This window comes from Hypomesus nipponensis, chromosome 14 (genome assembly GCF_054491055.1).
Source record: "Hypomesus nipponensis isolate SF chromosome 14, ASM5449105v1, whole genome shotgun sequence".
Taxonomy (NCBI): domain Eukaryota; kingdom Metazoa; phylum Chordata; class Actinopteri; order Osmeriformes; family Osmeridae; genus Hypomesus; species Hypomesus nipponensis.
This window is the reverse complement of record NC_140374.1, coordinates 4,053,341-4,077,085: the sequence shown is the minus strand read 5'-3', so window position 1 is coordinate 4,077,085 and position 23,745 is coordinate 4,053,341. Positions and strand designations below refer to the sequence as shown.

The window sequence follows — 23,745 nt, the reverse complement described above, 5'->3', positions numbered from 1 at the left end:
GGTGGGGGTGGAATTGTGAAACGTCTTAGAACCCTGCAGCTGTGGAAGATCAGAGAACCTCCGTAACGCTCACGTTCCTCAGCCTTTTCTCAACAGTGGTACAACCTTTACCCAATGGATTCTCCTTTGTTTAATGACCTATTACCCACATTTTTGTTTTTCAAGAACTGGCTCCAAAACTATTTTGCAATTCAGCTGTTAGATATGTCGATATATTCGCTCGGCAAGCAAAATAATGGGTCAATAAAGGTAGCTTGGTCAACAACTCATTGGAGACTTCGATCGATGTAATGATTTTGTCTGCCTGTGTGTTCAACATTGTAGACCATTTTAAGTAGATGGTACGTGAATTAGCATCAGTCCCCCAAAAAGTCCCCAGTATTAACCTCTGGGACATTAAACCAGACCAGATCTCCCATATTTCTCTCGTCTCAGATGGGACCGCCCTCCTGTTCCTCTTCCTCGTACCCTCCTCCTACAGGCTCCCCCCTTTCCTGCTCCCCTCATGCCCTGCCCATTCCTCCCTCATTGTTGCCCTCCCCCCTTCATTTCCCACTATTCCCAGCCCTCCATGCCTTCACCGCCCTCCCCCTTTCCCTCGAGCCCTCCCCCTGCTGCCTCCCTTCCTGGCGGCCCCTGAGAAGAGGATGTGTCTGGGAGTGTGTGTGTGTGTGTGTGAGAGAGAGAGAGAGGAAGGCTGTCAGTAGAATGGATATGTGCCCTCTGTCCTCCACCCTTTCTCCTCTCTTTCTCTCCCTCCATCTCCTGCCTTCGTTCCCCCTCTCTCAGTGGTGTGCCTCTGGCCATCTGGGCAGGGTTAACTCGGTGGCGGACAGGCGGACGAACAAACGGAGCGCTGACACTGTGCTTAAATGTCCGACGGGTGCCAGAATGGTGGTGAGCAACCTGAAGGTAAGAGACAGATGTCTGTACACACACACACACACACACACACACTGCAGTACACGCACACACACACTGCAGTACACACACACACACACTGCAGTACACACACACACACACACTGCAGTACACGCACACACACACTGCAGTACACACACACACACACACACTGCAGTACACACACACACACACTGCAGTCAGAGATTCCGTGACTGTCCTCTCACTTTGGCTTTCTCAACTTGGAAAAGAATGTGCCGTTCCAGCTGACCGTTTGCTGACCAACAACCCGGGCCAAACAGCAAACTATCATAAAGGAGTTTAAATGTGAAGGCAGGATTGTGTGTTTAGCTCTTCTGGCCTAGCCTCTGCTGAGAGGAGGGTTGTCCGCATCCAGAGATGTGTTGATGAGTGCTACAAGGGCTCATTACTGTGTCGGGGTGGTGACTGAGTGGCATGCTGCCTACTAAGGCTCATTCTGCAGCGGAGCTGCATGGGTTTATTGTTGTGAGAAACAGCTGATGTCAAGAGGAGCCCTCTTACATTTTAATGATCGAAAGAGACCCATGACCACCATTGAGACAGAGCTTGTTTGAGAGTTGTTTGTCTAATGGGCACTTAAACTCTCTCTCACACACACACACACACACGCACACACAGCATTACTACATTGATTCTTCACACACTTATGCAAGTTCCGAACATTCCTATCTATGTCGACTGAGAAACAGTCGGACTGCCTGTTGAACGAAATGAACTGAACGAATGCTTGACAGACGCAGCGGCCCCGGCGGAAGTGTGGCCGGAGGTGCAGCGGGCCGAGTGTCTGGCCCGTGGGGCGGCCTTGAAGTGGGCCTCGGGGGTGTTCTGTCGCCCGGAGCACCTGGAGAGGCTGGCCCAGTACCGCAAGAGGGAAAGCCAGAGGACAACCTCCATACACTCCAGACTCAAGGTACCCTGTCACTATGTAAATACACGCACACGCATACACACAGCGTTTTGAACACTGTAAGATGGGAGATAGGGAGTCAGGTGGCTGAGCGGTTAGGGAATCGGGCTAGTAATCAGAAGGTCGCTGGTTCGATTCCCCGGCCGCGCCAAATGACGTTGTGTCCTTGGGCAAGGCACTTCACCCTACTTGCCTCGGGGGGAATGTCCCTGTACTTACTGTAAGTCGCTCTGGATAAGAGCGTCTGCTAAATGACTAAATGTAAATGAGATGTGTGTGTGTGTGTGTGTGTGTGTGTGTGTGTGTGTGTGTGTGTGTGTGTGTGTGTGTGTGTGTGTGTGTGTGTGTGTGTGTGTGTGTGTGTGTGTGTGTGTGTGTGTGTGTGTGTGTGTGTAGTCGGTAGTCCAGTCGTATCTGGAGGGGGTCGGCTGGGGTTTGGAGCAGCTGAGAGAGGCGAAGGAGGACCTCAAGGAGGTGGCTCACTCGTTGAGGAAGACCAGGTCAGAGGCCAGTGGGAACGCAGAGGCGGTGAAGGTTCTGGAGAAGCTCAAAGACCTGTCCGTCAATCACTGTCAGCTCCTGGCTGCCGTGAGCAACCTGCCCCGCCTCTACGCCGGTGAGGCCAGATGTTGTTGTTCGGTCTGCATCCTTTCAAAACGTGCCGGAGAAGCCTTGAACTCACACAGCCCTTCCTGATCTCCTCCCCGACCTTCTCTGTCCCTCCCCCTTCTCCCTCTCCCTCCCCGTTTCTCCCTACTCCACCTTCTTCCCTCCCCCTTCTTCCTTTCTCTACCTTCCCGCCTTTCCCTCCCCCCCCTCCCCAGTGCGGAGCATGGTGCTGGAGACGGAGAGGCTGGTGGAGTCTCGGAGGCTGCTGGAGGCCCACAGCCGGCTGATGGAGCTGGAGTGCTGGCAGGACGACGTGCTGTGGCAGCTCCAGGAGGCTGGGTCCTCAGGGGGGGCAGCGTCTGGGCTCAGTGCCCAGGACGAGGAGCTGGTCAGGGCCTATTTCTCCGGAGTGGGCCGCCTGGTGGAGGCTCTGGGTAAGGAGATGGACGAGGAGGAGAATGGAGGGCGAAACATCTTGATGATACAGCTGAAAGAATGAAATGAAAAGAACGTTTTTTAGGGGTGATTAGTGATCAGGTCCTACGTGGTTCTGCCGGGTCCCCAGGTAAGGAGCTGTGGGCAGTGGTGAGCAGTGGACTGGCTCTGGCCCGCCAGAACCCAACTCCCTTTGTCTCTGCCGTTCGGATCGTGGAAAGAGAAGAGGCCCTGGACCACATCTTACTGGCGGAGAGAGGAAGTGGTAGTGGGGCTCACGGCAGACCCCTCCCGCCTGGGCGTCCGCGCTGCTGGAGAGATCGCTTTTTTCAGGTGACGGCAGTGAGGGGGATGGGGGGGTTGGGAGGGGGGAGGGGTCTGGGGGCTGCTAAACCAGTTGTTACCTGGTCAAAAGTTGTATGACATCCCCATCGTCCCCTGTCTGACCTTCAGGTGCTGGAGGAGGCGGTCTCCGCGCGCTTCCGGAACATGTCCTACCTGCACACTCGCGGGCCGGGCCTGGCGGGCCACTTGTCCGCCCTCCAGCACGGCATTGTGGGGGACTTGGGCACGGTCCGCCACCTCCTGGAGCACTGCGTGCCGCCACGGTACCAGCTGACGCGGGCGTACCTGCGGGCGTGTCACCACTGCCTGCAGCAGCACCTGTCACAGGTCAGCGGGTGGGAGCTGGAGAGTGGGGAGATCTTTGCTGTGCTCAACTGGGTCCTGCACATCTACAACAGGTAAGTAATGTAGGGCAGAGGAGAGTAGAGCAGAGTAGAGCAGGTAAAGTAGAGTAAAGAAGAGTAGGGCTGGGTAGGGTGGGGTACATCAGATCAGAAAAGGCTGTCCAAACAATAGATACAATAGAATGGAAAACGGTTTTCTTCATCCAATTTCAACTGTGTGTGTGTGTGTGTGTGTGTGTGTGTGTGTGTGTGTAAAGTCCTGAGATGATGGGCCACCCAGATCTGGTGTGTGAGGTAGAGAACCTGGAACCTCTCATCTCCCCAGAGGGGCTGGAGCAACTCCAGAACAAATATGTCCATAGTGTCCGGGTAAGAGAGCCTGCCTGCCTGCCTGCCTGCCTGCCTGCCTGCCTGCCTGCCTGCCTGCCTGCCTGCCTGCCTGCCTGCCTGCCTGCCTGCCTGCCTGCCTGGACCCTGTCTGCCTGTCTGCCTGTCTGCCTACCTGCCTACTCGTATTCATCCTTTTTAAAGGGAATGTGTGTCTGTCTGTCTTTCTGTCCGTCTGTCTGTCTGACTATAGCCTGCCTGCCTGTCTGACTACACCCTGCCTGCCTGTACCCTGTCTGCCTGTCTGCCTACCTGCCTACTCGTATTCATCCTTTTTAAAGGGAATGTGTGTGTGTGTGTTCCAGAAGAGTGTGTCTGAGTGGATGCACAAGGCTCTGGAGGTGGAGCTAACAGACTGGAAGAGAGACCAGGAGCCAGACGTAGACCACGAGGGGTTCTACCACACCACCCTGCCCACCATCATCACACAGGTGTGCACACACACAGACACACGTGCACCAGCAGAATAGGAATCTTGAGAGTATTGATCATGTGGCGTGGTTGACGGGTCAGATGCTGGAGGAGAACGCCCGGGTGGCCCTGATGATCAGCGAAGCACTGAGAGATCATACTGTCCAGATGGGCCTCTACGAGATGGAGAACCTTCTCAACAGGTGCGTGCCTCTGGTCTCTCCTGTCACTCTCGCTCCGGCCCTGTCTTCCTTCCGCTCCGTCTCTCTCTCTTCATCCTCGGCCTCTCCCTGTGTTTGTAGGTTCCGCGAGGCTCTGGTGGAGTTTGGGAAGGAGCATCGCAGGGAGCAGAACTCCAACAAAAACAAGCTCTACCTCCATTATCTTCTGGCTTCAATAAGCAACTGTATTATCCTCAAGTGAGATGGGGTGGGGCGTGGGCATGTGCGTGCATCTGTGTGTGCAGATCGGTTTGCATGAGCCCATGTGTTTGATTAGAACTGACCTCCCTCTGCCCCTGCCCCTCCCTCTCCCCCTCGCCCTCCCTCTCCCTCTGCCTCTGCCTCTGCCTCTGCCTCTGCCTCTGCCTCTGCCCCTCCCCCTCCCCCTCCCCCTCGCCCTCTCCCTCCCTCTCCCTCTGCCTCTCCCTCTCCCTCTCCCTCTCCCTCTGCCTCCCCCTCTGCCTCTTACTCTGCCTCTGCCTCCCCCTCTCCCTCCCCCTCCGCCCTCCCTCTCCCTCTCCCTCTCCCTCTCCCTCTCCCTCTCCCTCTCCCTCTCCCTCTCCCTCTCCCTCTCCCTCTCCCTCTCCGCCCTCCCTCTTCCTCTCCCTCTCCCTCTCCCTCTCCGCCCTCCCTCTTCCTCTCCCTCTCCCTCTCCCTGTCCCCCTCCGCCCTCCCTCAGGACCTCCACAGAGGTCCTTCAGCAGCAGCAGTCTCCCCGCTCAGCAGGGCGTTTCTCCCGGACGCCCCCCAACCCGCTAGCGGCTCTGGAGCGGGCGGTGCGGCGAGCGTGCCGGCTGGTGATGGAGCAGCTGATGCTGGAGCTGCAGCCAGCCCTGCAGGGGGTGCTGTCACGTCCTTGGCTGGCTCAGGAGGACACCCTGCCCCAGCTCAGCCCTGTCCTGGAGAGGCACTTTGAGCTGTACAGATGCGTACGTCCCCCCTGCAGAGAGGTGAGAGCAGCATCTATCCCTCTATCTACTTACCTGTCCATCCATCGTTCCATCCATCCATCCATGATATCATACCATTAAAACCTTGGAATGCCAATGAAAAAAACATATCAGTTTCTGTGTGGTCATGGTTCCTGTGTGTGGTTTGTGTCTCTAGCGCCTCCTGGAGGAGAGCCAGAGGCTGGCTGTGGTGGAGTATGTCCGGGTCTTCATGCAGAAGAGGTTAGTGTGCCGGAACTCCGAGGAGAGGCAGAAGCTAGCTCAACGCATCAGTCTGGACGCACAGCACTTCCGAGACCTGTTCCAGAGACTGGTGAGGATCAACACCTGGGGGCAGCAAACAAAGACCCACACACACTTTGTTTTGTACGTTCTCACTGATGTCATTCATTTAGTTATTTAGCAGACGTTCTTATCTAGAGCGACTTACAGTAAGTACAGGGACATTCCCCCCGAGGCAAGTAGGATGAAGTGCCTTGCCCAAGGACACAGCGTCATTTGGCACGGCCAGGAATCGAACCAGCGACCTTCTGATTACTAGCCTGAATCTCTTACCGCTCAGCCACCTGACTCTCTGATGTGTGTCTGTGTGTGCCTGTACCCCATGTTCAGGAATTTGAGGGGTTGTTGGCTGAGTTGAATCCCACGGCCCTGCTGCCTGTCCTGGCTGACTTCATCCGACTCAAAGACCCCAGCATGCTGAGTCTGGAGGTGTCAGGCCTGGTGGCCAAGTACCCTGATATCAGGTCCATATACCACTGTACAGTAAAACAGTAGGCTCAATACTATTCACGTGCTACACACACTATAATCCCCTCTAAATCATGCACGGAAATAAACATGTCATTCTGTTTATATGTACACAAAAGCTGTTAGATGTATGACAGATGTCAGTATATGAGTGTGTGTGTCTGTGTGTGTGTCTGTGTGTGTGTGTGTGTGTGTGTGTGTCAGTGAGGAGCACGTGTCGGTGCTTCTGGATGTACGAGGTGATGTGTCCAGGGACGTTAGAGGGACGGTTCTGGACCTGCTGGAGCAGAGTGCCCCGCCGCTCCCTCCTGGATACAGGCCCATCTTCACAGAGATCCTAGTGCCGCCCTCCATGCCCTTCTGTCTGCCCACAGCCAAGTGTGCCTGACTGGGGTCGGACTGAGGCACGAAAGCATCGATGTCCACTTTGAATAACACTTTTTCATGGGCTTTGTAGTACAAACTAGGCTGTTGAGTCAAACGTGAGATTGTTGCTCCTGAATCGGACAGTATTATTTAGAGTTCTTTATGGAACTTCTCAGACTAGGCTTCATCTCTCTATGGGAAACAAGACACTCAGTGTGCCTGAATATTTCTGGAACTGGATTATTTAGTTAAAGAAAAATGGGATGTACATTTATGTCAGTGGCTAGGTCACTGTATGTGATCTGGAATGGGTTCAGACTGTCTCCTGATTCACCAAGTGTGAAGTGTGGTTTTTTTACAATATGTGTAATTGTGTTTATATTCAGAGCTATGTACAATATAAAATACAAAAGTGAAACGTATCTGGTTGTGTACTGAATTCTTATTCGCATAAATGCAAACTAAAAAGAAAAGGTTAAAGCGTATGACTTTGCATCACGTGACTCCAAACCTGTGACGTAACGGGGAAAAGCATGTCTGCCCTCATGGAAGCAATGCCGCTTTAAGACAGTGTCGTATCGAGCAGCGACATAAGTGTAAAACGTCTAGAATTCAATTCAATTACAGAATCAAAAAGGCTGTTTCCAATTCAGTTTAGTCTTCCGACGCAATGAAGACTTTTTGTGGCAGAGCGAACCCCACCACTGGTGCCCTGGACTGGGTGGAGGAGAGTGAGGAATACGACTACCACCAAGAGATAGCGAGGTACCAATGCTAGCCAGCTTGATGACCAGTCTGTTCCATGAATGAAACAACCACTAATGTAACATTGTGTCTTGCCCTAATGGAGTACTAGTGTAGCGTTGTGCCTTTTACCACCGTGTGTATGTATATCCGTGTATAGCAAGCTTATAAACTATTGAAGCCCCGGTCTTGACAGCGTGAATTCTGATGGCCACCTGTAGCGAGGTTGTGAGCCGGTAGGTTTTATGAGGTTGTCATCACTGGATTTGTGTGTCTCAGGTCCTGCTATGCCGATATGCTGCACGACCATGACAGGGTGAGTTTTGAAACTAGACGTATCGCACTTGATTTAGGCTAGCCCAGAAGTGCAAACATGAAATCAAACACAACTCATTGACTTGTAACCCTGTTGCTAATGATTGTCAGAATGAGAAGTACTACCAGGGCATCCGGGCCGCGGTTGGCAGGGTAAAGGCTAGAGGTGAGAGGGTGATCGTTTTGGACATTGGCACAGGGACAGGCCTTCTCTCCATGATGGCTCTCTCTGCTGGGGCAGACCTGTGCTATGCTGTGGAGGTAAGCAGTGCTGTACTGAATTAGTATCTGGTTCTCAGCTCAACTCTGCTGTCCCAGCTTTCCTTGAGTAGGACTGTATCTGATGTTCTACACAAGCTCAAGCAGAGGAACATTTGAGGAGACTGTATATGGATATGTATATCTGAGGGAGAGCTGTCTGTCTGTCTGTTTGCCTGCATACCTCTCTGTCTGTGTTTGCTGAGGTGCTGATGGAGGAATGTGGAACCAATGTAGAACGGAAAAACCCTGTCCTTTTTGTCTACTGCTGGGGATATATTCCATGTGTCACAAGACACAGAGTTTGCTGACGTTTGTCCGATGACCCTGAAGGTCTTCAAGCCCATGGCAGAGGCAGCCCAGCGCATCGTGGAGAAGAACGGCTTCTCAGACCGGATCAAGATCATCAACAAGCATTCCACTGAGGTGACCGTGGGTCCAGGTCAGAAACGGGATGAGGCCACCTCACAAACCCACCCCATGCGGAAATACTGCCACAAGCATCCATGCGTTTCACAAACACACACTCGCTAATGTTCAGTGTGTTTGGTGGGATTTCAGATGGAGACATGCTGACCAGAGCCAACGTCCTAGTCACAGAGCTGTTCGACACCGAGCTGATAGGAGAAGGGGCCTTGCCCAGTTATGAGCATGCCCACATCCACCTGGTCCAGGTGTGTGTATGTGTGCACGCACATTTATAATAGCACTTGAATCCGAATACTAATGTAAGGATGCAGTGTCTGTATACGTGTTGAAGCGGAACAAAAGAGAGGCTGTGATAGCCAGCAGTATAACCTCTGTTCCGGCATCTAGGACAGCTGTGAGGCTGTGATAGCCAGCAGTATAACCTCTGTTCCGGCCTCTAGGACAGCTGTGAGGCTGTGATAGCCAGCAGTATAACCTCTGTTCCGGCCTCTAGGACAGCTGTGAGGCTGTGATAGCCAGCAGTATAACCTCTGTTCCGGCCTCTAGGACAGCTGTGAGGCTGTGATAGCCAGCAGTATAACCTCTGTTCCGGCCTCTAGGAGGGCTGTGAGGCTGTGCCCCACCGGGCCACCGTCTACGCCCAGCTGGTGGAGTCGGAGCTGCTGTGGAGCTGGGCGCAGCTGCAGCCTCTCCAAGTGGGGGGCACCATGCTGCTGCCCCCTCCGGAGGTGGCACGCTGTGCTGGAGCGCACTCTGTCTGCGACATCCAGCTCAGCCAGGTGGCACCACACAGCTTCACCCCCCTGGGCCCGCTCTGCACCATGTTCACGTGAGTTACACACACACACAAACACACACACACATTGACCTGACTGCACCAAGTTCTTGTTCGACACACACACACACACACACACACATGGACCCCCTCTGATGCCCTCTCCATGGCTTCCCTTAGGGTGGACTTCAGTAGACCAGTGAGCAGCACCCCTCAGAACCACTCCTCCGGCTTCCCAGCCCAGTCCAGCGGCCGGGCCCAGGTGGTGCTGTCCTGGTGGGACATCGACATGGACCCCAACGGAACCATCGTGTGCTCAATGGCACCCAGCTGGACCTACCCAGAACCCCGCTCCGCTCCAGTGAGTACAGGCCTGGCCTCCTCTAAAGACACTTGACAAAAAATTGAGTTTACCACGACCAGCCATCAGATCATGTAAATAAGTAAATACACTCTTCATCCGCGCTAGGACAGAAATATCCTCAGGGAAAACCAATGAGAAGGAGGTTGAGCTGAGTGGTGATTACTGATTGGGTGATTGTGGCATGTGGACAGTGGCGGGATCACTGGATGCAGAGCGTGTACTTCCTCCCTGCAGAGAGGACGGTGGTGCAGGGGGAGGAGCTTAGCCTCACCGTCTCCCACGACGACTACAGCCTGTGGTACAGCCTGGACTCAGCCAGGTGAGCGATTCCTTTCCCGAGTGGCTGTATCGTACGTGCCCTACGTACATGCATCCTGAATTCAACATCTGAAATTCGGCGTTCGCCGCAAATGGTTATTGTTGTGTGCGTTGTCTTCCTGCTGCCCCGGTGGTCATGGGTGTGTTTTGTTCTCGTAGCCAATCAGGAAACAGGATTGAGGCCCCTCCCTGTCGCCCGTGCTGCACCTGCCAGGCTCACTTGGTCTGGACACGCCCACGCTTCGGAGAGCTCAACGACAAGCACAGAACGGAGAGCTACGTCGCCGCTCTGCGCTCAGTGAGTGTTAAGGGATGGAAGTGGCCATTGGTCGATCCCTTTCGTGAAAAAGAGTCATGGGAGTTGTTTATTTACAGAATCGAATCCTATTGATGGTACTGACATCCTGGTTGTAGCAGACATGCTGGAGTAATGGGAGTGGTTCTGACTGTTGCAGGTTATAAACGCAGACAGTGTATGCGTAGGAGTCAGCGATGGTAGTCTGCTCCCAGTGTTGGCTCACATGCTGGGGCCTAAGAAGGTACAGTCCCCTCTCTGATTTCTTCCAGTCTGGAATCAGCCGTTCTCTGATTTGGGATTGTCTGTGATGGTTTCCAATGTCCAAATGTTCGATAGAGACCATAAAGTGAACTCTCTTGGTCTCTGTGTCTGTGTCCAATGCAGGTGTTCAGTTTGGAAAATTCTGGAATGTCAAAGCAGGTCATTGAACAGGTGAGTGGAGAGGAAGGCACGCTATCTTTAGCATCCCTCAGTCTCCCAAACCCACCCTCCCAAACGATTCTCTCTCCAGAAGTGTGGCCTTGATGTAGTGACGGAGGTATTTCCTCAGGTTTTGGACGCCAACTCCCTGAGGGGAAAGGTCCAGGTTTTGGGCATCAGAGCTGACCAGCTGTCCAGTTCTGACCTGGGAGGAGAGCAGGTACCAGAGAACTGCTGACTAACCACTCACTGATCAAATAGAGCAGTTCAAGACGTTCCACCGTAAGGAGGAGTCAGTCATATCCCACAACCCGCTGATGTCCCATCTGTCCTGTAGATTTCAGTTCTGATGGGGGAGCCCTACTTCAGCACCAGCCTGCTACCCTGGCACTCCCTGTTCTTCTGGTACTGTCGGACCTCCCTGGCAGGCCTGCTGCGGCCCGGCGCCACCATCCTGCCCAGCTCTGCCACCCTCTGGATGCTCGCTGTGGAGTTTGAGGTGGGATGGCCCGACAGAGAGGAACAGTCCGTACAGATGAAAGACATTTTACAGAGCTTGTTTCATTGAGTTTTCATTCTCTCCTCCTCCTCCAGGACCTGTGGAGAATACGAGCTCCCTGCGGAACATGCGAAGGCTTTGATGTCGGCCCCATGGACGACATGGTTCAGGTGACATCACCGGCCTCATTTCACTCATACGTTCTTCACTCTATCACCCCGCGTTGCGCAGTGAAAACGCGCTTCTTTCCCCAAGCCAGTCTTAACCCTTGCTCTCTCTTCCCTCTCTCTCAGCGCTCGATGGATTTCCGAGAGTCTCGTGAAGCAGAGCCTCACCCTCTGTGGGAGTACCCCTGCCGTGCCCTGACCACACCCACGCCTGTCATGACCTTTGACTTCACACAGTGTGTTCCCCAGCAGCCAATCACCAGCCAAGGAGCCGTTCAACTCGAGAGGTCGTTCAAACACGCTTTGCCTCAAATGTTTGGGGTGAAATCAGACACACACTGTGTTTTAGGTTTGCTGTAGTGTGCCTGGAATAAAAGGTTTTAATGCGTTGTTTCAAGCTCATTGTCTGACTCTGTTTCTCACTTTCCAGGAGTGGTCGTTGCCATGGCGTTGCTCTGTGGATGGAATTCCAGCTGACTGATGACATCACAGTCAGCATGGGCCTGACTGGACCAGTCGGTGACCAGGTGAACATGACTACATCCAGCCGGGAATCCTTAAAATAATAATTTTGTTGCTAATTACATATAGTTTGGAGCATCATCTTTGAACTAAGTACAGTCTTTATTTGTACTGAAAACCCCTTTAACGGTCACTCTCCAACTTCCTCTTAGTGTAGGATTTTGTTTGGGATATCGGCAGTCATGACTGACAACACGTTTGAACCTCTCCTCTTCCTCTGTAGGGTGAATGTGCTTGGAGTCTCCACCGCAGACAGGGCGTGTATTTCTTTAGGACCCCCCTGGAGAGCTCAGGGGATGGGCACTCCTCACAGACCCCCCTGGAGAGCTCAAAGGATGGGCTCTCCTCAGTGTCCTACAGCTTCACCTTCCAGCCCAGTCTAGGAGACATCAAGATGGACATGGAGCTCCAGTGATCCAGTGCATCTGAAGACCTTGCCTGAACTGTCTGAGGTTAACTCAGTCCTTCATGCCTCCCTATCAGTACCCCATTGAAAGATACCATTCCCTTGTTCCCCCCACGTTCTCTAGGCTAGCAGAAAGCAAGGCTAGGAAGCAAGTGAACAAGGAAAGGTGTTCGTGCAGGGAGGGTCTGAAGACAAAGATAGCTGTGTACAGGATCAAAAACTACACAATTGTGTGGCTCAAGGACAAGTCAAATACTTCTAAAGAACGTTAGAGACAGTTTATTTTTATTGTTGCCCACTAAATTATCATTCTCGTCTTGACCTGTGTGTTAGTATTTGTACATCTTGGGTTGGCTGTGTGTCAGAAACCAATTAAATGGAATGTTCTGGAAAGTGTCATTCCTGTATTGAAATGAAACTTATATCAAAATACTGACTTATTGATTAACTTTATTTATAAATTCTTACAGAAGTAAATAACATACAATTTGTGAACTGACAGGCATAAATTACTTGCACCTGTCCATTAAATCAGATGGCGATTTCGATAAATCAAAATCCTTACTGAATATATACAACATGGTATTAAGAACATGTTCTGACTCTTCAAGGAGGCTCTTCCTCCAATTTATTACAATTATTACAACTTTATTGGTATCTTACAATTGGCAAGGGAGGGTGCTATCCTCTTTTTGCCCCCTGGTGCATGAAACGGGGTTCCCCTGACTGTACGGTGTTTCTTAAGGGGGATGGAATGCAGTCATAAAAGAATGAGGCAGGGGGTGATCTTAAGCGTCCGCTAGTTTGGTGTTGTCCAATAGAATCTTCTCACCAGGTTTGAAAGCGGGCATCCCCAGGTATGGGCAGCTGGCACAGCGGAAGGCATCGCCTAGGTAACACTGGAGGGAGGGGAGGGAGGGGAGACATAGCTGGTGAGGCTTGTCTGAACCCAAACAGAACAGAGACTGGAGATACACACCTCAGCCTTCCAAACACACACCCCAAACAGGTCTGTCAAAGCAGAATCATATGAAGAAACATGGACTGATATGTGACATTAGTATGAACACTCACACTTCCACAAGCAGACTTGGGCTGCGGGGGTTTCTGCCCTCCTTTGCTTTCCCCCTCCAACTCCTCAGCAAGACCACAGGTGCTGAACAGAGAGAGTCACATCAACAAAGTCTCACCGTGACAATGTGGCCTTGATCTCACAAGCATAGATCCCACAGTATTGCCGTACAGAAGACCCCCTCATTACGCCAGCTTTGTTTTGTTTACACTGAGCCAAACAAAGGCTGCATTATGCCGTCCTGTGTGTGATGTTAGATAGCATGCCGGCATTCTGGAATCAGGTGTGACGTTGGCATCTAGTGTGTGGTCCTGTCATGCTGTCCTTGTCGTTCTCTCCCTTTTTATGGACGTAGATTCGTCTCTGTGACTACCTTCCCTGACAGCTTAATACCCGAACCACAATGAACCCCCCCCCATTCTGTTTGTGTACCCTTTATACTGTATTTTAGACTATAGAACTGTGTGGCGTCATCGAGGTGCAACATTCCCACCATGAACAGGCTGAGTACAGAAGGCTTCAGTCTCACCAGTTCTTGCAGGCCTTCTTCTTCTTGGTGGTCCCATCACCACATGAGGGGGCCTTGAGGGAGGTGGGGTCTGGCTTCTTTAGGTCGTCTGCGTCCAACAAATCATCTGAATCCACCAGTTCCTGGATCAGGGAAAAGGCAGGATGAGATCAAACTGAAATATAGCCAACTCAACTACATGTGGTTATCTTGTACGAGTCACAAGCAAGGGGCCATACATAAACACACACACACACACTCACCACATCATCATCATTCATGTCGTTGGCAGACAGGGTCCACATCTTTGCGGCATTGGGGTCCAGAGCAGGTTTTTCGACTGAAACACAAACAAGAATAGACAAACAATGGATAGAGTCATATCAATGCACAGACAGAGGTTCAACATAGTCGAAGGACAGTGGAGCATTAACATCCGCTATATAGAGCGTCTGAGGGGAAAAGAGCAAGCAGTACCACCTACCTGGTTTCGGCGTCTTTTTGCCAAAGGACAGCTTGAGCTGGCTGGAGGAGCCCACCTCAAAGTTGGGCTTGGACGCGGACATGCGGACTCTAGATAGAGTGTTTCCCTCAAACCCAGTGGCTGTTCTGAGGGCAGACACGGCCCCTGAACTCAAAGGGCCCGAACTCACCTGGAGGGGAAAAAAAGACAGAAATCAACCATGTACTTTACTGATCCACCAGACCTGTACTGGTGATCGACCCTCTACCGAGACACACCTCAGTCACAGACATCAGGCCGGACAGCTTCAGTGCTGACATCAGCTTCTCAGCCGTCCTCACGCTCTGGCCTTCACTTCCTAAGAGGAGGGGTCGGAGTTCAAACTCGGGATTAGTCTGGCTGATCATGAGGGATGTCACTAGGTACGAGGCATGCTTTGATGCTGATTTGAATTTTGGCAGTCATGCGTTGAGTCCTCCCTGTCTTTAACCATCTCACCTGTGACTGGTTCCTCCAGGATCAGTTTGCCCCCCGGTTTAATGACTCTGGCCATCTCTGCCAGTGCCTCTGAACTGTGGACGGACGAGCCGTCGGGCAGCAGACCGGACAGGACCCAGTCATAACTGGACGCTGGATGGGAGGCTGGAGGGAAGTTGGAATATGTGTAAGCTGCTGACAGGCTTTGAAAACTAAACCCAAGAACCCCATGGGATGTTACACTTACACATCATCAGTCTCTCTGTGTTCTCGAGTGCCAACTTGCCCCCAGATCCCACCATGGCCCTCAAGTTCCCTGCCAGGTCCTTCAGGGTCTCTGGGGACGACGTTTGGGCCCACACCAGCAGCACACAGTCTCCTGCTTTGATGCCAATGTCTGCCATGGCTACTGCAAACAGCACAACATTATAAGGTATACAGGCTAATTCCATTAGCACATAGTATATGAATACACACTCTACAGTAGCAGGGGAGAAAGGAGACGCACGTTTTAACAGCTTTTAGTAAAGCACGCCATCACGTAAGAGTAAGACCAACAATGACGGGGCAGCACAGTCCGCTGCGCAGCTGATTACACCTGTCACATGAGCTGTAACGGGAAAAAACTGAACTCGATCTTGTTGTACCCCGTCTTTTAGATTGAAGGATAAAATAAGTTGCGTGGATCTCTTTAATGTATTATTGTACAAGGGAGCTGAGTGTGTAACACAAATGAGTACTCATTTAAACACACCCAAGCATGACAAGGCAACAATAGGGTGGTGAATTGTCTTGAATACAATACCGGCGAATAGCTAAAAAGGAAATAAGATCGTTTCAGTAAATATTACATCCAAAAACACATGTGGCAGAAAATCTTTAGTCTCACCTTTTGTTTATCGTACAGAATCGTCTCTACGTATGTTAAACAGCTTGCTAACGTGTTGTTATCTCTCGGCGAGTGTTCCCTTCTCGCTTGCTTTTTACTAATGGACTAGCGTTAGTATGTATTATAACACAACGAGTGGACCGCAAGTTAGCTAGGCTAGCTAGTTAACTAGCGTGACCTGACGACGGCAACGTAGTTGTGTGACGCAGTGAGGAAAAATTGCAACGATGATGACGATAAATGCATAAATAATCCACACACAGCGCGACTAACACTAATTTGCAGACATGTCAATTTCTCAAACTTTCTACAGTTTGATGCTATGTGTAGAGCTACCTTAGCTACGACAACTAGCCTAGGCTACGGGATGCGTCATCAATCTGCGGCGAGTTACGGAAAGCCTAGAGGCAAGATGTAGAGCTACTAGACCCTTGAAATAACGTAAATGTAACGATAACGTGTTGTAAAACAATATAACTGGGGAACACTACAACACATTACAGTTTTAATACACAAGAAACATTAACAGATAGGCTACACTACAACATTATATTAGGGACTGAAGACTCGAACGTGACTGTAGTTACCTCGGAACGCACTCATGATTTCAGTGTCGCATGAAATCCTACGCTCACTTTGTGTCTAAAAAAAAACCTTTAGCTACTAGTGCAGGTTGTTATGGCGGCGCTGGTAAGAGGACTTCGAGCAGTGAGAGTCCTGCGGGGGCTCAGCCGCGGTAAGCCATGGCTCATAAATATAGTTTGTCGAAGGTAGAGGTTTGCCTTGGTTATGATTTAGCTAGCCTAATGCTGTCGCCGCTAATCTTATCTAGTGTCGGGCTTTCTTGCCACTGCTTACCAACCCAGCCCACCAATGTCACTTGTCAAAGAAGGTGATCATGAAGGACATAAATATTAGGTAACATAACGTTGCCTCGTTGCAAGCAAGTATTACACTTACATTCCACTAAACGTGGCCATAGCGGAAAGCTCTCTGTTACAGCTTGTCCACCTTTACACCAAGAACCAAGGCATAGATCGGGGGTCCGTCCTCCTAATAGAATGTCAGTTTCAGAGCTTGGTGTTTACTTTCAAGCATGTAGTCTGTGTGCGCGCGTTCAGCAGGCTTCCGTGTCTTTTTGTCAAACTAACGATCGTAACCCTAATAACGTACTTTTTATTTAATTGTGATAATGGTACACCTTATTTGTGTATCAGTCAAAAACACGGAACTATAATAGTTCCATACAGCCTAAAATGCCATTAACAGTCAGCAACAACAGTGACATTCATATGTATCTACACCGACTTTATACTCTGGTGATGTCTCCTCAGTTGTGCTTCCGACAGCCCCCACTGTAAGTCCTCAAATCACTGGCCTGAGAGGTTTCCACTGTGCTGCCCTGCGGAGGCTCCAGGAGGACTCCAAGTCTGACAAAGACCCTGCCTCCTCCACCTCCGCCTCCTTCCATGAGCACTACCAGGCTAGTCACGCAGAGCAGGAGCCCAGCACCACTTCTTCACAGGAAGCCCCAGGGTCCGACCCTGTCTCTGAGGAGGCTCCCCAGCCCAACACCAGGTCAGGACATGGTCATGGCATGCTGACGCTGCACATTGATACAACCCAAGAAGGATTTGATTGTTACCCTATTCGTGTTTACCATGATAAAGAACACACATTATTTGCCACTACAACAGTAAATGTTTAATGCTGGTAAGTAATGTGACTTGATCCGTGACCCCTAAGCAACTCAGAACCAGATAGAAGGGTCTAATGGCCCAACTTGATGCTATTGGATGTCTCTGTGTTTGGCGGTGGCTGTGTAGTTATGCAGATCAGAGCGGAGAGCACAGTGAGGAGTATGAAACTGAGGAGCAGCTGCAGGTGCGGGTCCTCACTGCAGCGCTGGAGTTTGTCCCACTACATGGCTGGTCGATGGAGGCCATTGCTGCAGGGGCTGAGGTGTGTGTTTGTTGGTGCACCACATGTGACTTCATGGAAAACCATATTGTTAAATGTGTGATTTTGCCTTAACTAGACCATAGGCCTGTCCTCTGCTTCTACTGGGATGTTCCACAACGGGGCAGGAGACCTGGTCCTCCACTTCATCTCTCAGTGTAATGCACAGCTGACAGAGATACTAGCGGAGCAACATAACCAGGTCCAGCTCGGCCATGCAGAGTACGTACAGTACATGACACAGACTGGCACTCTCTCTTTCAAATTTCAAAAGCATGGTTTAGTGTCGGATTTGTAAAAATAAACAAAAGGGTGATTTGGGTTTGAATGCACACACTAGGTTCAAAGATTGTATTTGTCACATACATGATTATACGTGGTACAATATGCAATTAAGTGTGTTGTTGTACCTGTAACCACTTGAATTAATTAAGCAATAATCCCCGAGAGGCCGTGGTTTACGCTGATTTTAGAACAGGCAAGGGGAGTTGTTAGGCACGACGCGAAGCGGATTGCCGAAAACCCCCTTACCTGTTCTAAAATCAGCGTAAACCACGGACTCGCGGGGCTTATTGCTTTTCTAAAACTGTTACTACAAATATTTGATATGGTTTCATCAATAAAAACAATTAGAAACAAAATAGTTTAATAATAAACCGCCATTCTTCCGCTACTACAAAGTATAGTTCCTACATAAATCGTTGCCACGCAACAACCAGATGGACATCTTTGCCGTCTTTTTCAATTAGAAATATTCGATGCACAGTAATATGGAATGTTAAAGAATGTTATGAGGACAACCTGTGAGGTTGTGCTGGATTTTACAACAACATGGAACGCGATATAGCCAATCACAATCAAGGATGGGAACAACCAGTTTTAGAAATGAAAATAAAATAAAAGGCGACTAAAAAGAGACTGTATACAAATAAAATTGCACACAGCAGTATTTTGAGTTGAGCAGACAGATAAACTATGTGCTTATGTTGTAAATCTCTTGCAGGCCAAAGAAAACTTCTGAATTTCTTCGAGATGCTTTAGAAACCAGACTAAGGATGCTGGCCCCATATATTGACACATGGCCACAGGTACAGTATGTTGCTCACCATCATGACTGACCTCATCTCTTTGTGTGTGAGTGTACGGATACAACAATTACTACAAATCATATATTTAAAAGTCTCTGTAAGCTCTTTACCAGCGAAATTCACCAGTTCGTACTTTATTCAGAAGTACAGTATCTCCAGTTTGCCACTATATCCATTACGTTGTTCATCAACCATACACAGTAATGAAAATATTGTTTTCTTATACTCATATGTTAACATTTCAGTAAAAAGTGTGTATTTTTCTGTCCGTCTCTCCAGGCAATGAGCATCTTGCTGCTCCCCCACAACATCCCAGACAGTCTGAAGCACCTCTCCACCCTGGTGGATGACATGTGGTACTATGCTGGAGACCGCTCCACAGACGTGAGTGGGTCCTCTCTGCCTTCAAACCCCTCCCCTCTCTTCCTCTCCCCCTTTCGTCCGCAAGTCAAGAACATCAGGCCTGCCTCGGCAAAGGTTTTCACTCACTCGCTCACACTCTCTCTCTCTCCTTGTCAGAAATGCTCTAATACCCTAACCATTTAACGGTGGTGTTGTTAGACAGTTTTTCCTTTTGTACCTTTCGTATTGATTACCCCATTGTTCCATGGTTTTCCTCAAACTTTCTCCTCGTCTCAGTTGAACTGGTACACAAAACGCGCCGCTCTGACTGGGATCTATAACACCACAGAGCTGGTGATGGTGCAAGACTCCTCTCCTGACTTCCAGGACACCTGGAACTTCCTCGACAACCGTATCCAGGATGTAGTCAACATGGCCAGCACAGCCAAACAGGTATCTAATGGGGAAGTATCTGTCTCAAAATAACTGAAATAATATTGATAACTTTTTTTGTCTCACTTTTTGTCTCAAATGTATATATTTTTTCTGAGTTGTATGTCCATGTTTAATTGATTGCCCGGTAGGTGAAGTCTACTGGTGAAGCCATGGTGCAGGGGCTTATGGGAGCAGCAGTAACGGTCAGTGGTCCTATTGTAGGTTGCAGGTCTCAGTGCTTCTCTGATTAGCAAAATACTGTACATCTTAGGGGCTATTATCTTGATCTTTGGTCTTGTTTTTACATCCATGTTCCAAATAGGATTTCCATGTACTGTCTTGAGTCGTAGTTTTCTGATTCTAAATGCGTCCAAATCTGAAGTATGTTTTTCTCCTGTGCTTAGCTGAAGAATCTAACCGGAGTTAACCAGAGACGATGAACTAACATGGATCTGTCTGTCCCCTCCTCCTTCATCCCTTCTCTCTGTGGGACACTCCATAAAGCCTAGCTTCTCTGAGCCAGCCACATAGGCATGTCTCTGTGATACTATAAGGGTTGGTGTTGTCTAGGCCTCTCCTTACTTGGCCACTGAGCCAGATGTCTGATCTGTGCATCTGAGAATGAGTGGTTTTCTGTTAGGCTTCACTTGACTTAAGTTTGAAACGGTTTTCCCTCACATCCACTCCTTGCCCAGATTCTCCTTTTGTATGAAAGGATACATAAATGTGCATTGTGCATTGTTTTTGACATGTTTCCCATTCATAAACCGTTCCTAAATAAACAAATTAATTACTGATCGATGTTTTATTATTGTGATTATTATTATACAGGAAATATCAATTACTTTTCCTAATAGATAATTGCGTAATACTTTCTTGTCTTGAACCAAGACTTTTATTGTGAAAAACACTGTGAGGCAATGTATGACTCGGATATGAAAAAAGAAACCGCCCAGTTCATCCACATGGCCAATCACTGATCTCATTTAACTTTTTTGTCCAATGAATATCTTTCTAGTCTCTAGGCCTTCAAACCTTGAATCCTACATGGCTCAGCTTTTATCCAACGTAGAGGTGGTGCATGCAAGACCGCGAACCAACGTTATTGTAAATTGTTGTTTTGTTTTGAGCCATGCCGTATGCCAACCAGCCAACCGTGAAGATCACAGAATTGTCTGACGAAAATGTCAAATTTGTCATTGAAAACACTGACCTGGCGTAAGAATTCACATATATATACTTTTTAATAGGTCTATGGTCAGCTAGTCTAGTTGTTTGAATACTGTCCGTAGCTAGCTCTATCGTTGGGGTTAGCTAGCAAGGCTAATAGCTGCTAGACTGTCATTTACGGAAACATTACGATAGCTAGCACTAGTGTTTAAATAGAATACTGCGCTACAGTGTCCAAAGTACAGGTAAATGTTACAGTTTCTACTGTTATTATAGAAGTTTAACGGTCATGAATTTTGAGAGCGAAGAAGAGCAGGTGAGACAACTGACTGGGACATGAACGTGTACTACCTGCGCTGTATGGATGGATATTCCTAGCCACCCAAACAGCGCTGTTTTCAGACTAATTTAAATGTATTAGTTGGCTTGTTTTTCTACCTTCAAGATATTCAGTTTCTAGCAAATTGGTCCGACTAGCAGCTAGCTAGCTGACTGTAATTAATGCATATAACTTAAGGTATACGGCGTGTATTCTGATGTTAAGTGTCCCACCTTCTCCTTGGATTAAAAAGCAGCATAACATTGATTGTCCCTTTAATTTGGCTGGGCGATTTTACAGGGTTGCCAATTCTATTCGCCGTGTCTTTATGTCGGAAGTCGCCACAATAGGTAAGACCCTCACAATTGTCACAGCTTTTGAGTTCACACACTAAACAAGTCATCAACAATATTCAACATCCTGCATGAATCTTGTTTCAGCTATAGATTGGATTCAGATTGATGCTAATTCTTCTGTGCTCCATGATGAGTTTATTGCACACAGAGTGGGTATGTATTATTACTTCACAGTGATGTAAAACTTCAGTACCCTCTAGAACATCCAGGAAGACATAGTTCTGAAATATAGTGTTCTCACCCAGACCTTCTGTTTATCTCTTTCAGGGCTCATCCCCCTCACTAGTGATGACATTGTGGACAAGATGCAGTACTCCAGAGTGAGTACTCACTTGATGAACAGTTCCATCAATCTCACACATAAACACACCCTCTCTGCTTCATTTAATTCTCTCACACACTGAAAGTCAATAACCCCACCAGACCTGCATTTAAGAAGACATAAAACATAATGACAATCCCCCCCCCCCCCCCCAGGACTGTACGTGTGACGACTTCTGTCCAGAGTGCTCTGTGGAGCTGACACTGGACGTCCGCTGCACTGAGGACCAGACCCGCCATGTCACCTCCCGGGACTTGCTTTCCAACAACCCCAGAGTCATCCCAGTGAGTGGGATACCTTCCACAGGGGGGTAGAGTACTGCAGACATGGATCTCTTTAAAAGGGAAACTTTAAGACAATGACGGACGTGTGTATTTTACTGTGTTCAGGTGACCTCAAGGAGTCGAGATAATGATCCAAATGACTATGTGGAACAGGACGGTCAGTCAAGCTTCATTCCTGGTTCCTTATCCAGTATTTAGTTGAGAGTCTTGTGCTTCACTGACTGACGTCACTGACTCCCATGCTAACCCTTTCTGTTGTCAGACATAATCCTGGTGAAGCTTCGGAAGGGCCAGGAGCTACGTCTCAGAGCCTATGCTAAGAAGGGCTTCGGCAAGGAGCATGCCAAATGGAACCCCACAGCGGGGGTGTCCTTTGAGTATGACCCTGACAATGCACTGAGACACACCGTGTTCCCACGACCGGAGGAGTGGTACGGCCCATACGAATGATGTTTGCTCGAGCAGTGACATTAGCCAGAGTCACTGACCGTAGTTTCCAGGGTTTAGAGTGTTCTATGCATAAACTTCCCCATACCTGACTTGAGCTGTCATCTGTCCTAGGCCCAAGAGTGAATACTCAGAGATTGAGGAGGACGAGGTGGAGGCCCCTTATGATCCAAACGGCAAGCCAGAGAGGTGAGTATCAGTCAGTGTGCTGCTGTTACACCGTGTCTTCAATCAGCATGAGAGTCTCGCGTAACACTGGAAATCAGAGCACAGTCCCTCCTGTTACGTGCACCGTATCTGAAGAAGACATCTCTGGCCTCTGTCCCATGCTGCTGTCGGCAGGTTCTACTACAACGTGGAGTCGTGCGGCTCGCTGCGGCCGGAGACCATCGTCATGTCGGCGCTGGCTGTGCTGAAGAAGAAGCTGAGCGACTTGCAGACGCAGCTGAGCCACGAGATCCAGAGTGACGTGCTCACCATCAACTAGCACCAGACCCAGAGTGACCTGCTCACCATCAACTAGCACCAGACCCAGAGTGACCTGCTCACCATCAACTAGCACCAGACCCAGAGTGACCTGCTCACCATCAACTAGCACCAGACCCAGAGTGACCTGCTCACCATCAACTAGCACCAGATCCAGAGTGACCTGCTCACCATCAACTAGCACCAGATCCAGAGTGACCTGCTCACCATCAACTAGCACCAGACCCAGAGTGACCTGCTCACCATCAGCTAAACACCAGACCCATGTCCAACTCACCTCCACTTACTTCATGATATCCAACAAGACTGGACAGTGCTTGATGGATCTGGGTCTTTCTATATTGCTACCAGTACAGTCACTTGGTGACACCCTCTACTAGTCTAGGTAGTTCTTGAAAAATGTAAACGATATTTGTAGGTCCTACATTCTGGTTGTTGCGGCACCTGTAAAAGCATGTTTATACAGGTGCATTGCTCTAATGTGTTCACCATCCTGTTTTGGGCTTTGGGACAATGCCTTTTTAATAGTTTATTTTGTGTATAAAAATGAATGTTTTTTTTTTTTTTACAATAAATCAATTTAATTCAGTTCTTTTTTTTAAACCAGTGGCTGAAAAATATGTATCAATGGACCGTGGCCACATTTTTCCAAAGGATATCATTAAAGGCTGGACAACATCAGCAATATTGATCGAAAAGATTGAGTCCGGTCACGACAATGTTCAATTCTAGTAGCATAAGCACGAAACATTTGCGCTCGTCTTGCGTGTGGATGTCAGAATGGAGGAATTCACTCTAGTTTGATAATTCGTCCTCCAGGGCCGGATGCAGCCTGCTTTGACTGGGGGGGCAGTGAACATTTCTGGGGGGGCATCATGATTACCGAATGGGGTCGTATAATTATTTATATAACCATTATTTTCTTATTTTTGAGTCTACTTAACGA

At 49.3% G+C, this 23,745-nt stretch overlaps 5 protein-coding genes across 12 annotated transcripts; 4 read left to right on the top strand and 1 right to left on the bottom strand.

Annotated features, from left to right (window-relative positions):
- Nucleotides 1–660: 660 nt before the first annotated feature.
- Nucleotides 661–7,089, top strand: exoc3l1 (exocyst complex component 3-like 1). 2 transcript variants are annotated; one of them, XM_084671455.1, is made up of 14 exons: nucleotides 661–912; nucleotides 1,677–1,852; nucleotides 2,246–2,465; nucleotides 2,674–2,892; nucleotides 3,024–3,226; nucleotides 3,347–3,636; nucleotides 3,840–3,951; nucleotides 4,275–4,400; nucleotides 4,483–4,583; nucleotides 4,683–4,799; nucleotides 5,281–5,551; nucleotides 5,709–5,864; nucleotides 6,164–6,297; nucleotides 6,506–7,089. In XM_084671455.1, exons 1-14 carry the CDS (start codon nucleotides 873–875, stop codon nucleotides 6,687–6,689), a joined length of 2,349 nt encoding a protein of 782 aa, XP_084527581.1. In that variant the 5' UTR covers nucleotides 661–872; the 3' UTR covers nucleotides 6,690–7,089. The 2 variants fall into 2 exon arrangements, with proteins under 2 accessions (XP_084527581.1, XP_084527582.1); XM_084671456.1 differs by having other exon boundaries at nucleotides 6,164–6,311.
- Nucleotides 7,090–7,162: 73 nt separating this feature from the next.
- On the top strand, nucleotides 7,163–12,575 carry prmt7 (protein arginine methyltransferase 7). Of its 3 annotated transcripts, XM_084671457.1 has the most exons (17): nucleotides 7,163–7,432; nucleotides 7,691–7,727; nucleotides 7,838–7,987; nucleotides 8,318–8,426; nucleotides 8,546–8,658; nucleotides 9,013–9,242; nucleotides 9,369–9,549; nucleotides 9,744–9,871; nucleotides 10,030–10,168; nucleotides 10,326–10,409; nucleotides 10,553–10,600; nucleotides 10,719–10,808; nucleotides 10,926–11,087; nucleotides 11,183–11,257; nucleotides 11,381–11,541; nucleotides 11,685–11,781; nucleotides 12,000–12,575. In XM_084671457.1, the coding sequence occupies exons 1-17, from the start codon at nucleotides 7,338–7,340 to the stop codon at nucleotides 12,189–12,191; spliced, it is 2,091 nt and encodes a 696-aa protein (XP_084527583.1). In that variant the 5' UTR covers nucleotides 7,163–7,337; the 3' UTR covers nucleotides 12,192–12,575. The 3 variants fall into 3 exon arrangements, with proteins under 3 accessions (XP_084527583.1, XP_084527584.1, XP_084527585.1); XM_084671458.1 differs by lacking the exon at nucleotides 7,163–7,432 and having other exon boundaries at nucleotides 7,705–7,727; nucleotides 7,838–7,892; XM_084671459.1 differs by lacking the exons at nucleotides 7,163–7,432; nucleotides 7,691–7,727; nucleotides 7,838–7,987 and having other exon boundaries at nucleotides 8,318–8,410.
- Nucleotides 12,576–12,612: 37 nt separating this feature from the next.
- Nucleotides 12,613–16,301, bottom strand: ciapin1 (cytokine induced apoptosis inhibitor 1). Of its 4 annotated transcripts, none has more exons than XM_084671463.1 (9): nucleotides 16,179–16,301; nucleotides 14,950–15,111; nucleotides 14,724–14,867; nucleotides 14,504–14,583; nucleotides 14,247–14,415; nucleotides 14,026–14,102; nucleotides 13,784–13,905; nucleotides 13,257–13,338; nucleotides 12,613–13,081 (listed from the first exon to the last, which is right to left on the bottom strand). In XM_084671463.1, the coding sequence occupies exons 1-9, from the start codon at nucleotides 16,192–16,194 to the stop codon at nucleotides 12,971–12,973; spliced, it is 963 nt and encodes a 320-aa protein (XP_084527589.1). In that variant the 5' UTR covers nucleotides 16,195–16,301; the 3' UTR covers nucleotides 12,613–12,970. The 4 variants fall into 4 exon arrangements, with proteins under 4 accessions (XP_084527589.1, XP_084527590.1, XP_084527591.1 ...); XM_084671464.1 differs by lacking the exon at nucleotides 16,179–16,301 and adding an exon at nucleotides 15,592–16,140; XM_084671465.1 differs by lacking the exon at nucleotides 16,179–16,301 and adding an exon at nucleotides 15,592–16,140 and having other exon boundaries at nucleotides 14,950–15,108.
- coq9 (coenzyme Q9 homolog (S. cerevisiae)) lies at nucleotides 16,187–20,212 on the top strand. Of its 2 annotated transcripts, none has more exons than XM_084671462.1 (9): nucleotides 16,187–16,327; nucleotides 16,926–17,169; nucleotides 17,418–17,553; nucleotides 17,630–17,772; nucleotides 18,554–18,638; nucleotides 18,918–19,022; nucleotides 19,278–19,433; nucleotides 19,565–19,618; nucleotides 19,820–20,212. In XM_084671462.1, exons 1-9 carry the CDS (start codon nucleotides 16,270–16,272, stop codon nucleotides 19,853–19,855), a joined length of 1,017 nt encoding a protein of 338 aa, XP_084527588.1. In that variant the 5' UTR covers nucleotides 16,187–16,269; the 3' UTR covers nucleotides 19,856–20,212. The 2 variants fall into 2 exon arrangements, with proteins under 2 accessions (XP_084527588.1, XP_084527586.1); XM_084671460.1 differs by having other exon boundaries at nucleotides 18,918–19,115.
- A 244-nt stretch (nucleotides 20,213–20,456) lies between these two features.
- On the top strand, nucleotides 20,457–23,387 carry polr2c (RNA polymerase II subunit C). Its single transcript, XM_084673136.1, has 9 exons — nucleotides 20,457–20,633; nucleotides 21,205–21,254; nucleotides 21,345–21,413; nucleotides 21,528–21,580; nucleotides 21,738–21,866; nucleotides 21,972–22,023; nucleotides 22,129–22,297; nucleotides 22,428–22,502; nucleotides 22,656–23,387. Exons 1-9 carry the CDS (start codon nucleotides 20,548–20,550, stop codon nucleotides 22,798–22,800), a joined length of 828 nt encoding a protein of 275 aa, XP_084529262.1. The 5' UTR covers nucleotides 20,457–20,547; the 3' UTR covers nucleotides 22,801–23,387.
- Nucleotides 23,388–23,745: the final 358 nt, after the last annotated feature.

Excerpts from the sequence above, each read along its gene's own strand:
- exoc3l1 (XM_084671455.1), top strand. The coding sequence starts at position 873 with ATGTCCGACGGGTGCCAGAATGGTGGTGAGCAACCTGAAG. Across the intron at positions 4,401-4,482 it reads TGCCCACCATCATCACACAG|ATGCTGGAGGAGAACGCCCG; the intron begins GTGTGCACACAC and ends TTGACGGGTCAG. Across the intron at positions 4,584-4,682 it reads ATGGAGAACCTTCTCAACAG|GTTCCGCGAGGCTCTGGTGG; the intron begins GTGCGTGCCTCT and ends CTGTGTTTGTAG.
- prmt7 (XM_084671457.1), top strand. The coding sequence starts at position 7,338 with ATGAAGACTTTTTGTGGCAGAGCGAACCCCACCACTGGTGCCCTGGAC. Across the intron at positions 7,728-7,837 it reads TGCTGCACGACCATGACAGG|AATGAGAAGTACTACCAGGG; the intron begins GTGAGTTTTGAA and ends AATGATTGTCAG. Across the intron at positions 11,542-11,684 it reads GGAGCCGTTCAACTCGAGAG|GAGTGGTCGTTGCCATGGCG; the intron begins GTCGTTCAAACA and ends CTCACTTTCCAG.
- ciapin1 (XM_084671463.1), bottom strand. Across the intron at positions 14,584-14,723 it reads CCTGGAGGAACCAGTCACAG|GAAGTGAAGGCCAGAGCGTG; the intron begins GTGAGATGGTTA and ends CCCTCCTCTTAG. Across the intron at positions 13,339-13,783 it reads AAGAAGGCCTGCAAGAACTG|CACCTGTGGTCTTGCTGAGG; the intron begins GTGAGACTGAAG and ends CTCTCTGTTCAG.
- coq9 (XM_084671460.1), top strand. The coding sequence starts at position 16,270 with ATGGCGGCGCTGGTAAGAGGACTTCGAGCAGTGAGAGTCCTGCGGGGG. Across the intron at positions 17,554-17,629 it reads CCATTGCTGCAGGGGCTGAG|ACCATAGGCCTGTCCTCTGC; the intron begins GTGTGTGTTTGT and ends TGCCTTAACTAG. Across the intron at positions 19,619-19,819 it reads TTATGGGAGCAGCAGTAACG|CTGAAGAATCTAACCGGAGT; the intron begins GTCAGTGGTCCT and ends TCCTGTGCTTAG.
- polr2c (XM_084673136.1), top strand. The coding sequence starts at position 20,548 with ATGCCGTATGCCAACCAGCCAACCGTGAAGATCACAGAATTGTCTGAC. Across the intron at positions 21,414-21,527 it reads GTTTATTGCACACAGAGTGG|GGCTCATCCCCCTCACTAGT; the intron begins GTATGTATTATT and ends TATCTCTTTCAG. Across the intron at positions 22,024-22,128 it reads TGACTATGTGGAACAGGACG|ACATAATCCTGGTGAAGCTT; the intron begins GTCAGTCAAGCT and ends TTCTGTTGTCAG.